General features: G+C 42.8%; 1 protein-coding gene across 2 annotated transcripts; it reads right to left on the bottom strand.

Moving 5' to 3' along the window:
* Positions 1-1,830: 1,830 nt before the first annotated feature.
* Positions 1,831-11,723, bottom strand: LOC133478052 (acidic mammalian chitinase-like). 2 transcript variants are annotated; one of them, XM_061773582.1, is made up of 12 exons: positions 11,615-11,723; positions 11,495-11,535; positions 11,397-11,426; positions 11,099-11,303; positions 7,517-7,573; positions 7,262-7,427; positions 7,061-7,185; positions 6,858-6,981; positions 6,585-6,767; positions 3,137-3,253; positions 2,474-2,606; positions 1,831-2,365 (listed from the first exon to the last, which is right to left on the bottom strand). In XM_061773582.1, the coding sequence occupies exons 2-12, from the start codon at positions 11,517-11,519 to the stop codon at positions 2,043-2,045; spliced, it is 1,488 nt and encodes a 495-aa protein (XP_061629566.1). In that variant the 5' UTR covers positions 11,520-11,535; positions 11,615-11,723; the 3' UTR covers positions 1,831-2,042. The 2 variants fall into 2 exon arrangements, with proteins under 2 accessions (XP_061629566.1, XP_061629576.1); XM_061773592.1 differs by lacking the exons at positions 11,099-11,303; positions 11,397-11,426; positions 11,495-11,535; positions 11,615-11,723 and adding an exon at positions 7,837-7,926.
* Positions 11,724-12,860: the final 1,137 nt, after the last annotated feature.

Genomic DNA, 12,860 nt, shown 5'->3' with positions numbered 1-12,860 from the left:
AGGATGTGCAGCTGGTTAGGGTGATTAAGGATAGAGATGGAAATATGTTGACTGGTGCCAGCAGTGTGCTAGCTAGATGGAAAGAATACTTCGAGGAGTTGATGAATGAGGAAAATGAGAGAGAAGGGAGAGTAGAAGAGGCAAATGTGGTGGACCAGGAAGTGGCAATGATTAGTAAGGGGGAAGTTAGAAAGGCATTAAAGAGGATGAAAAATGGAAAGGCAGTTGGTCCTGATGACATTCCTGTGGAGGTATGGAAGCATCTAGGAGAGGTGGCTGTGGAGTTTTTGACCAGCTTGTTCAATAGAATTCTAGCACCTGAGAAGATGCCTGAGGAATGGAGGAAAAGTGTCCTGGTGCCCATTTTTAAGAACAAGGGTGATGTGCAGAGCTGTGGGAACTATAGAGGAATCAAGTTGATGAGCCACACAATGAAGTTATGGGAAAGAGTAGTGGAGGCTCGACTCAGGACAGAAGGGAGTATTTGCGAGCAACAATATGGTTTCATGCCTAGAAAGAGTACCATAGATGCATTATTTGCCTTGAGGATGTTGATGGAAAAGTACAGAGAAGGTCAGAAGGAGCTACATTGTGTCTTTGTAGATCTAGAGAAAGCCTATGACAGAGTACCCAGAGAGGAACTGTGGTAGTGCATTCGGAAGTCTGGAGTGGCAGAGAAGTATGTTGGAATAATACAGGACATGTACGAGGGCAGCAGAACAGCGGTGAGGTGTGCTGTCGGTGTGACAGAAGAATTTAAGGTGGACGTGGGACTGCATCAGGGATCAGCCCTGAGCCCCTTCCTTTTTGCAGTGGTGATGGATAGGCTGACAGATGAGGTTAGACTGGAATCCCCATGGACCGGGATGTTTGCAGATGACTCTGTGATCTGCAGTGAAAGCAGGGAGCAGGTGGAGGAACAGTTAGAAAGATGGAGGCATGCACTGGAAAGCAGAGGAATGAAGATGAGCCGAAGTAAGACAAAATGAATGTGCATGAATGAGAGGGGTGGTGGGGGAAGAGTGAAGCTACAGGAAGAAGAGATAGGAAGCGTGGAGGACTTGAAATACTTGGGGTCAACCGTCCAGAGCAATGGTGAGTGTGGTCAGGAAGTGAAGAAACGGGTCCAAGCAGGTTGGAACGGGTGGAGGAAGGTGTCATGTGTGTTCTCTGCTAGGATGAAGGGCAAAGGGATTTTCAATATCGCTTGTTGTCATTGGGTCACTACTGAGCTGGAGCCCATCCCGCTGACTTTAGGCAAGCGGTGGGGTACAACTTGTACTGGTCACCAGTCAGTCGCAGGGCAAGAAAACCCATTTTAGACGTATACGGCAGTTAACACGACACCCTGTTCCATAAACCAAGGAGAATGTCACACATCACGTGTTCTGGGTGATTTTTCACATGAATCCCTTCAGAATTATATGATTACAACAATTAAAGATCCTAACAGTACATGGCCTGCTAACAGAGCTTTCCTACGTTATCTTTGACCCCTAATTAAAATTGGATTTTGGTGCTCTCTATTTCTGTCAATTATATTAAATATTGATCATTCATACACCTAATATACAATGGTCGCAAGTCAACACTGTGCAGCTATGGCAGTGTTGATTACATGATGAACCTATGTGCAAGTGTGCATGATTTGCAGAACCCGATGTGGGTGTGTATGAGCATACGAAGTCGGGCGTTGTGTTATGTGATGTGGTATTTTATGAGCATAACATGGTCAGATGTATTACTTGCATGACCTGAAGTGGGTGTCGTGTTAGTGTGACCAAAAACTCCGTCTGTAAATGCGAAAGGAAACAAAACAAAAACAAAACCTTCAAGGAACGCACCAAAAAGTAGTTTAATGAAAGTGAGGATAAACATATCTACATATTATGGTGTGATGCCGCACAGATGATATTTTATGTATAATATCGCCATGAGCAGAAAACTTTGGGGTTATTTTTCGTGGACTACATTGAATATACTTCCCTTAAATGAAGGATGAAAAGATACTGCATTGTTTGAGCAAGGCAATGATTTCAAATTTATTTTGGCCAATCACAGCACTCGCAACTGCTATTGAAAACAAGAGTAGCAGGACATCTCTGGATGAACGTGCGGCCGTGGAAGCACTGATAAAAGGAGTTTTTGTCATCACTTTTCTCATAAAGATTGTCGGACTTGTCGGCGCAGAAGCCACTGCCAGACACAACCGTTGCGGATGTTGGTGCAGTGGTGGTTACTGGAGCTACTGGAGTCTCTGGTGCCGTTGTGGTCTCTGCTGTCATTGTGGTCTCTGTTGCTATTGGGATTGAGGATGGTGTGGCCTCTGGTGGGTTTGTGGTTGACGCCGGTGGTGTTGGATCATCTAAGATAAAGAAATTGAACGGCTTAAACATAAAGATAATTGAAGAGGTTCATTACCAGCTATTTGACTTGTGAAACAGATTTGATTAATTTGAGGAGAACCCCTGACCTGAGCCCAGAAGAGAGCGCAGGTAACTGATGAGTGGATAGTTTCCTTGTCCGCAGAGCTGTCCAGCAAAATCATCAAGATCCAGAGCCCAGACAAAGGCCCCGCCAAAGTTTTCACTTTTCAAGTATTGTGTCTGTGGGACATCATTGATAAAGTGCTTTGAGTTTAAAATGGTTTGGGAGAAAAGCTTTGCACATGCCCCCCCATTTCAACTGAATGGGAAAGAAAATCAACAAGAGAAAAATGAAGGACATTTGTGTTTGGTAGATTATTTCTTTGTTGTAACATTGCCTCTTGGCAATAAATCTTATACTGTTGCAAAGCATGTTTATTCCCCTTTTTAAATGGTGCAACATTTGTCAGGAACTTATTGGATGAGCCACAGAGCTGATTATGTGGATTGTGCCCATGCCAGTTCCAAACAGTTGATTTTGTCATTTGTTGCCATTGACTCTTGTTTGGTGTTTCGTGGACACTTTGGTAATGTGCAAGGACTCAATACTGCTGTGGCTCCTTGGCTCGATGAAGCCACTTGGCACGGAGCACTGGGTGTGTCTTGTTTAGACGGCTCCATAAATACAGATAACATGCTCTGTTGATACTTTATCAACTTCATAATTTGTACACAAACTTCAACATTCATAAAAGTAGGCCATTTATTACCTTGATCTGAAAGCTCTGTCTGTTATCGAAGCCAACCCACTCGTTGCCTTTAACGGCATACGGCACCCTCTGCTCCTCGATCCAGTGGAGACTTCCCCCTTCAAGGAAAGTGCAAATCTGTTGCGATGAAAGAAACAATCTGATAAGGTGTGTCTTAATTGCCTTTGTGACAGCTTGCATGCGAAAGTTTCCCTCGTGTCAGGCCTTTTGTGAGCCACAATAGCAAATCAGCAGTCTGTGGACTTTTCTTGCAGTTCAGGAAACAGGTAAACTGAAAAATGAAATGAGTTTGTACTCAGACAAACCGATCGAGACAGTTTTCTGATGTCAAGTAAAAGAAAGGTAGTAAACACAACCCTTTTAGATGGAAATGTCTGATTTCCTATCAACGTTAAAACAATATACATATAGTATTGCCAAAACGATTCTCTCACCTGCCTTGATTCGTATATGAACTGAACTGACATTCCGTTCTTCATCCGTTGGGTTTAATATCACATCAGCTCACTATTTGCCGCTATAATAGCTGCAACTCTTCTGGGAGGGCTTTCCACAAGGCTTCAGAGTGTCTTTATTGGAATTTTTGATCATTCTTCCGCAAGCGCATTTGTGAGGTCACACACTGATGTTGGACGAGAAGGCCTGTCTTTTCTCTAATTCATCCCAAAGGTGTTGAGGTCGGGACTCCGTGCATGCCAGTCAAGTTCATCAACACCGAACTCTCTCATCCATGTCTTTAGGGACTTAGATTTGCACACTGTTGCACAGTCAGGTTGGAACTGTTCCCACAAAGTTGGGAGCATGGAATTGTAAAAAAAATAATAATAATAAATCTCCTGCTATGTTAGAGCATTTTGCAAAGCAAAGCCAAAGCCAATTTGTTTATACAGCACATTTCATACACAACTTAAATCAATGTGCTTTACGTTATTAAAATAAATAAAGAGAAAAATAAAAGATGGCTTAAAAGCATTTAAAAAAAAAAACCCAATTAAAACAGCACAGTGCAAGAACAATTGTTTAAAAGTGGAAATGCTCTAAAATGCTCCATCATAAGCATGAGAGAAATGAAGCGTTTTTAACCTAGACATAAAAACATTCACACTTAGGGCTGACGTCACTTCGGTTGGCAACTTATTGCATTTGCATGCAGCACAGCAGCTAAAAGCTGCTTCACCATGTTTGCTTTGGACTCTGTGTTCCACGAGCGGACCTTAGTCAATAGATCTCAGATTGGATTTATATTCCATTAGTGTGTCTTTAAGGTATTCAGGACCTAAACCATTCAGTGATTTATAGCCCAGTAGCAGAACTTTAAAATCTTTTCTAAAGCTGACTGGGAGCCATTGTAGAGACTTTAGAAGGCCGTTTTAGTGATGGATTTAACAGGACTGTTGAAAGTCCGGTCGGAATCTATCAACACACCAAGATTTCGGACTGGGTCTGTGGTTTTTAAAGAGAGTGTCTCCAGGTACTTACTAACAGCAAACCTATTGTATTTACTGCCAAGAAAACAATTGTCTCTGTTTTTGTTGTGGTTTGATTGAAGGAAGTTTTTGTTTGTTTTAGACTGTCACACAACACCTCAACTGAACTGTGGTCATCTGGAGACACTGCTAGATATAACTTTGTGTCTTCTGCATAGCTATGATAGCATATATGGTACAGGCTGAACAGAAGGGGTCCAAGAACTGACCCTTGCGGGACCGCATACTGTATGTCATTGCCATTCGATGAGATTGAAAACTTCCAATGATTAGGAAAAAAGTCCTTTCCTCAAGGTAGGACCTGAGCCATTTAAGGATTGTTCCATTTAGTCCTATCCACTTTTCCAACCTGCAGCAATATGTTCCAATCTACTGTATCAACAGAGTTCCTTCCTCTGGAACTAGGACGTCAACAATATTTTGAACCATTCTTTTTTCCCAAAATTGTGGGAAAGATTCTTACTGTTCCAAAAACTGCTAAATTAAAGTAAACTAGATATTACGTCATGTATGGCAGAATGTATTTTACAGCTCAACCAGGATAAGACTGAAGTACTGGTTATCAGTCCTGAAGCCCAGAGAGAAAAGCTATATTATAAACTGAAAGCATTGGCTCTTCAACCATCTGAAAAAGGTAAGAATATTGCTGGTTTATTTGACTCATTAAAATTGTATAAAGCAGACACATGACCAAGCTTGGACCTAATCATCTTAAAAACGTTGCCAACATGCATCCATTTCGCTAAAACAAATACTGAAACACTAATGCTCGCTTTTATTACCTGCAAAATTGACTATTGGAATGCTCTTCTTTCAGGTCTTACAAAAACAAGTATTGCACCCCCCAGTTTGTGCAGAATTCAGATGCATGTCTGCTTATGAAGACCAATAAGCTCGCATTCCACTGATTTTAAAATCTGTGCGGTGGCTGCCTGCGTGCTTCAGGAAGTTCAGGAGTCATTTTAAGGTCATCTTTCTGCTTTTTATAACTTCATGGTCTTAGCCCCACTTATTTATCCAATCTGCTTTCAAATATTGACTCGTCTAGAACGCTCAGGTCTTCAGGTAGAGGCCTTTTAACAATTCCTAAAATTAGAACAAAAACACATCATGTCCAGGCAGCTGTAGCAGTGTTGTTTGACTTTTTTTAATGTAAACTTAAGGCATATGTTTTTAGCCTAGGTTTTAAGCAAACATTTCAGTATGTTTATGTTTTTTTTTTACAAGGTCTAGTGATATTTATTAGTCCTAACCTTAGATTAGTATGTACTTTCACTTTTTACTTTTACGTTTTATTTTTCATTGTCTGAATATTTTACTTTTTCACCTTTTCATTTTTTAGATTGGTGTTTCCTCACTACAAAGCTGATGGAAAAGTCCTTCCTTATTTTACTTCTTTATTTTAAGTCCTCATTTTATTGTGCTTTTTGAAACCTTTTTAACCAATTGAGAGTTTCCTTGGCAGTATGTTTTGGATCATTATCCTGCTGAAATGTCCACCCTCGTTACATTTTCATCGTCCTCGTAGACGGCAGCAGATTTTCGTCAAGAATGTCTCATTTTCAATTGCCCATTCATCCTTCCTTCATTAATGTGAAGTTTACCAGTACCATTTGCTAAGAAGCAGCCCCACACCATCAGGTTCCCTCCTCCGAATGTCACTGTTGGTATGGTGCTTTTAGGGTGATGTGCAGTGCCATTTCTCCTCCAAACGTGATGTGCTTATGGCATCCAAACAGTTCAATTTTGCTCTCATCCGACCAGACTAAATTCTCCCATTATTTAACTGGCTTTTCCAAAATGTTGTTCAGCAAACTTTAAAGGAGCTTTGACACGTTTTTTAAATGTAGTAAAGTAGTAGTAAATGTAGCGCGTTCCTACCCACCTCTTTATACACATATATACTTATGTACAGCTCTCTCTCTCTCTCTATCTATCTATACGTATATATGTCCACTAACCTCATAGTAGGACCAAAAGCCAGCTTCACGTGTGTAGGGCCCAGCTGAGGCCGCTCCGGCGGCAGGTGCGCCAACACCATCAGCTGCTGAAACTGTACGAAACGTGCGCCCATATGTCGCAAAACCAAGGTTGAGCTTATCAAGAGGAGCGCCTTGATCTCGCCAGTATTTCATTGCAAAATCCTTTAAGAAGGGGGACAGAAACAGGGTTGTCCGTATAAAACTCAATGGATTTCCAAGTAGGAACACATCAAAGTAGAAAATTGCACTCACAACATTGGAGTAGATGTTGTCCCCTTGATCGAAAGAGCCGCGGTACAGGGGGCTGTTGTGACCAGTGAACGGGTCCCATGCTCCGTGGAAGTCATAGGTCATAATGTTGATGAAGTCGAGAAACCTGTTAGACACCAGAGTACACCAGAGTACATGTTATGACCAAAGGCACCAAAGGAAAAAAAGAATCACAACGAACTCACTTTGACACTTTTGCTATTTCGTAACCATTGTCAATGTTTCCCTTTCCCGCCGCAACTGCAGCTGTGAGAAGCAGACGAGATCGACTGGTCCGTGCTGATTCCTCTTCAAAGGCAGCCAGTAATTCCTTCAAGTAATTGGAGAGCAATTTCCAGTAATTTTACAAGATAATTAACCAGACATTTGCTGCTCTGCCAGCTGACCTGACAAAGCACTGTGAACCTCTCTTTGTCCGCCGGTGGGCTTCCTCGCGCCCCAGGGTACTCCCAGTCCAAGTCCAATCCGTCAAAGCTGTACTGTCGCAAGAACGTAATGGAAGACTGAATGAACGTCTGGCGATTGGCGGGAGTGGAGACCATGGTGGTAAATCTTCAGGAACGGGGAAGAGACTGTTAAAATACATTACATGGTATGTCAGAAAAGATCTGAATCCAAGCCATTTGGATTTGGAAACTTACTGTGCAGTTCCAAAGTTCCAGCCACCAACAGCGAGCAAAGTCTTCAAGTTGGGGTTTCTGTGTGACCACCACATGTACAATTGACCTGGTTATAAACTTACACAAGTGTTGTCAGCAAATATTTAACACTTGATGTGTTAATAGCGTTGAATTTTTTCACTTGGACGCTAAGTTAATTAACTTTCACACCCAGCCTACCGGAAGAGTCTCACCTACACCCCCATTTCGGCTGGGCATAAAAGCCGGAGCCCCCTTTGTTGAGGGCGCTCGTTCGACCAACTTGCCAAAGACTGGCTCAGCCAGGAAGCCCCACCACTCACCACGAGATGGCGAGGACACATCGGACCCTTCGTCGCCGCAGGGCATCCTACCAGCGCTCCCGAGCTACCCTTTTGGGTGCCTGGGCAGCTCACGGGCAAGCTCCGTTGGGAAGGAAACTCTTATAGCAATTCTCGTAGCAACCTTCAGATTACGAGACACAGAGGTTTTCGTCACTTTGTCCTGACGTTTTACAAATCTAAAAAGAGGCGTGGTGCCCCTTTACGAGATAAAATAATTGTTCCAAACCAATATATGTTACTATATATATATATATATATATATATATATATATAAATATGCTACATGTAGTGCCACTTTCTGTGTGCCGTGTCTATCATTTACTGCACCTGATTGTGTTAGGCTGCACCTGTTGTGCCAGCCTCGTGTCCTACTAGCGGTGTCGTGCCTGCATGATGACCCTGCGTGAGTGTATTGCGCTTCCGGGTTGAGTTGTCTTTGTTTTTATTCTCATCATTTTATACTAATGTGAACAGGAGCAATTCTAGGATCAGAGGTTTAGGTTTCATTCCCACATTTATGAAACAGAAGCAGCACTTTTGGGGACAGTCTGTCACTAAACCATCAAATCTATCCATCCATCCACTTTCTGAGCCGCTTCTCCTCACGCGGGTCGCGGGCGTGCCGGAGCCTATCCCAGCTGTCATCGGGCAGGAGGCGGGGTACACCCTGAACTGGTTGCCAGCCAATCGCAGGGCACATAGGAACAAACAACCATTCGCACTCACAGTCATGCCTACGGGCAATTTAGAGTCTCCAATGAATGCATGTTTTTGGGATGTGGGAGGAAACCGGAGTACCCGAACAAAACCCACGCAGGCATGGGGAGAACATGCAAACTCCACACAGGCGGGGCCGGGGATTGAACCCGGGTCCTCGGAACTGTGAGGCGGACGCTCTAACCAGTCGCCCACCGTGCCGCCTCCATCAAATCTAATAAAGGTTAAATAAATGTTGAACCACAGCAGAAGAGAAATGGATTGGATTTATAAAACAAACACATTGTAACCCTACTCATTTCTGAGAGAAGACAATTCATTCATCACTTCTACAACCCCAATTCCAATGAAGTTGGGACGTTGTGTTATACATAATTAAAAAAAGAATACAATGATTTGGAAATCATGTTCAACCTATATTTAATTGAATACGCTACAAAGACAGGATAGTTAATCTTCAAACTGATAAACTTGACTGTTTTTAGCAAATAATCATTAACTTAGAATTTTATGGCTGTAACACGTTCCAAAAAAGCTGGGAGAGGTGGGAAAAAAAAATTCTGAGAAAGCTGAGGAATGCTCATCAAAACCTGTTTGGAACATCCCACAGGTGAACAGGCTCATTGGGAACTGGTGGGTGCCACGATTGGGTAGAAAAGGAGCTTCCCTGAATCGCTCAGTCATTCACAAGCAAAGATGGGCCGAGGTTCACCTCTTTGTGAACAAGTGCGTGAGAAAATAGTCCAACAGTTTAAGGACAATGTTCCTCAACGTACAATTGCAAGGAATTGAGGGATTTCATCATCTACGGTCCAACATATCATCATCAAAAGGTTCAGAGAATCTGGAGAAATCACTGCATGGAAGCGGCAAGGCCAAAAACAAACATTGAATGGCCGTGACCTTCGATCCCTCGGGCGGCACTGCATCGAAAACCGACATCAATGTGTATAGGATATCGCCAAATGGGCTCAGGAACAATTCAGAAAGCCAACGTCAGTAAATACAGTTTGGCGCTACATCCGTAAGTGCAACTTGAAACTCTACTATGCAAAGCAAAAGCCATTTATCAACAACACCCAGAAACGCCGCCGGCTTCTCTGGGCCCGAGCTCATCTAAGATGGACTGATGCAAAGTGGAAAAGTGTTCTGTGGTCTGACGAGTCCACATTTCAAATTGTTTTTGGAAATTGTGGACGTCGTGTCCTCCGGGCCAAAGAGGAAAAGAACCATCCGGACTGTTATGGATGCAAAGTTGAAAAGCCAGCATCTGTGATGGTATGGGGCTGTGTTAGTGCCAATGGCATGGGTAACTTACACATCTGTAAAGGCACCATTCATGCTGAAAGGTACATACAGGTTTTGGAGAAACATATGTTGCCATCCAAGCAATGTCTTGTTCATGGACACCCCTGCTTATTTCAGACAATGCCTAACCACATTCTGCACGTGTTACAACAGCGTGGCTTCGTATTAAAAGAGTGCGGGTACTAGACTGGCCTGCCTGCAGTCCAGACCTGTCTCCCATTGAAAATGTGTGGCGCATTATGAAGCGTAAAATACGACAAAAACAATAAAGTTTTTCAGTTTGAACATTAAATATCTTGTATTTGTAGTGTATTCAATTAAATATAGGTCGAACATGATTTGCAAATCATTCATGCATGGTAGGTTAATTGAAGTCTCTAAATTGCCCCAAGGTGTGAATGTGAGTGCAGATGGTTGTTTGTTTATGTGTGCCCTGTGATTGGCTGGCAACTGGTTCAGGGTGTACCCCGCCTCCTGCCCGATGAGAGCTGGGATAGGCTCCAGCACGCCCGCAACCCTTGTGGGGATAAGCGGCTCAGAAAATGGATGGAGGGATGGATTCTGTTTTGATTTATGTTTAACACAATGTCGCATCTTCATTGGAATTGGGGTTCTATATACACGTTAACTTTTGTTTCAACCAAGTACAGTATGGTTATACACTTAACTAGCTTGTTTAAAGCAGACATACAGTACAAATAAAACAATAAATAATCTCTCAAATTTTCGGGTGCTGGCATTCACGTTAGGGGTGCTTGAGTACCCTGAAAAGGGGGCTGCAATCCCCTGTGATGTGACCACAGTTATCCATCCATCCATCCATCTTCTACCGCTTATCTGAGGTCAGGTCGCGGGGGGCGGTAGCTTTGGCAGGGACGCCCAGACTTCCCTCTCCCCAGTCACTTCATCCAGCTCTTCCGGGGGGGATCCCGAGGCGTTCCCAGGCCAGCCGAAAGACGTAGTCTCTCCAGCGGGTCTCCACCCAGTGGGACGTGACCAGAACACCTCACCGGGGAGGCGTCCGGGAGGCATCCGAATCAGATGCCCCAGCCACCTCATCTTGCTCCTCTCGATGTGGAGGAGCAGCGGCTCTAACTATTTATAATTACTATACTTAATTTATAATTACTATACTCTCATTTGAAGTCTATTAGCTGCCCCCCCCCCCCCCCCCCCCATTCTTAAATGTGAGCCGAAGCCCATCTTCGATGCTTACATGCTCTTGAGTTGATTGAAGGATTTATACAGAACGTCATCATTCCATTCGTATGTCGACAGCTCATTGGAGGGGCTGATGATGGAGAACGCGTAGATCAGGTGTGTGCAGAGATGGGGGTCCACATTTTCCGGCCTATATCTTCCAACGCCTGGCCTGTACTGGGACCAGTTGGTAAAGTAACACACCAGTTTGGTCGAGGACACTGATGGAAAAAAACAGAAGTGAAATGAACAACTCTCCCACCGTAGGTTTCAAAGGTATTATGAAAATAGTGAAGGATTTTTCAAAGGCAGACCAATTTGGAGGCACATCAAGAGGGACAGTCCTGAAAAAGACATTTCAAGTTGATTAGTTGTCAGTAGCTTTCATTAAAATGAAAAATAATAAGCTTACCAGCCAATAGTTTTAGGGGAGCCATGTTAAGTGGCCTGCAACTATGAACAGAGATATCACGTGAATTCTTCTTGGAAAATGGTTAGAAATTCCACTTTTCGAAGCTTAAAGATATCTTACCGAGTCCGATGCCTGGCTGTGTTTGTTCTCGACGTGGGAGTGGGTTTTATAGGAGGCTTAGGAGGAACAAAGGCTGCGTGCCACCCTGGTGAGAGAGATGCTCTCAGTGGCGCAATTTCCGCTGAGAAATGCAAACCATTTGCTGAGAGAGAAATCTGGGGTTATGTAAAAACTCCTCTGCAGATAAGAACAGCTTGATAAATGTTCCTATGATGCAATTGGTTCCTGTTAAATATATTCTAGAAGTTATCATTTATTTGTTTTAATATCATTATGCCTGCATTTTTAACGTTCATATCTCACTTGTATGATTATTATGGCGAAGTTTGAAATGTCTGTTATGTTACTTGTACTGCTGCCTGTTTGTCCAGGAGACATTAGCAAAAGGGATCGTAATCTCGGTGAGAATACTGTGGTTAAATTGAGGTTTAAATAATAATAATAATAATAATAAATCAAGTTCATGTTTGTATAATGGAGGTTTCCTATCCAAAATACAGTTAGAATTTTGAGCACACTGAATGTTGACATATTGTTTGAATCTCGGTCTTCCTCCCCAGCAAACGTGTCGACTTTGCCATCGAACGCAGCAATCGGCAAGGCTGCAATCACACAACTTCTCTCTACCATGCTAACACTAGCTAACACTAGTGGAAAGGCGATACGATAAGAAGTTTCTTTTTGAGTTGTCTTGTATGGAGGCAATTGGTTCAAGGGTTCAAGACAATGAACACAACATGCAGCAAAAATCCGAGTTCAATTCAAGATCGTTCATACTGGAAGTCAGCTAATTAAAGGTCATTACTTTAAAACAAATCTATTTCTTCTTCAAGACCCTGTAAAGTGAACTCAGAGATTGAGTTCTCAATACATCATACGTGTTGGAGGGTTATTGCTGAAAACATTTACAAATACTGAGAATGATGCAGCACTCAATTTTTGAGATGTAGCGATAAATTGTTGTTCACCATTTTAGTATTTCTGTTTTTATGGGGGGGGGACACATGGTGCCTTTTTTTTTGCATCAGTAGTTATCGGTGCAATTACAACAAAGAGTTAGCTAGCCTGCCAAAAATTCAGCTAACCTAAGGCTGGTGGGGAAAAATTGGCTAAGTCAGCTAAGTCGACACCAAAAATTGGTTGACGCAAGAATTTCTGCCTCAAAGCAATCGAAACTATTATCAAAAGCACAATTGCGCTGCTAGGAACCAATTGGTGCCGCCCCGACACATCTTTGGTTACTGTG

The sequence above is a fragment of the Phyllopteryx taeniolatus genome, chromosome 1 (assembly GCF_024500385.1).
Source record: "Phyllopteryx taeniolatus isolate TA_2022b chromosome 1, UOR_Ptae_1.2, whole genome shotgun sequence".
Classification (NCBI taxonomy): domain Eukaryota; kingdom Metazoa; phylum Chordata; class Actinopteri; order Syngnathiformes; family Syngnathidae; genus Phyllopteryx; species Phyllopteryx taeniolatus.
The sequence above is the reverse complement of the archived record's forward strand: the minus strand, read 5'-3'. Positions and strand labels throughout refer to the sequence as shown.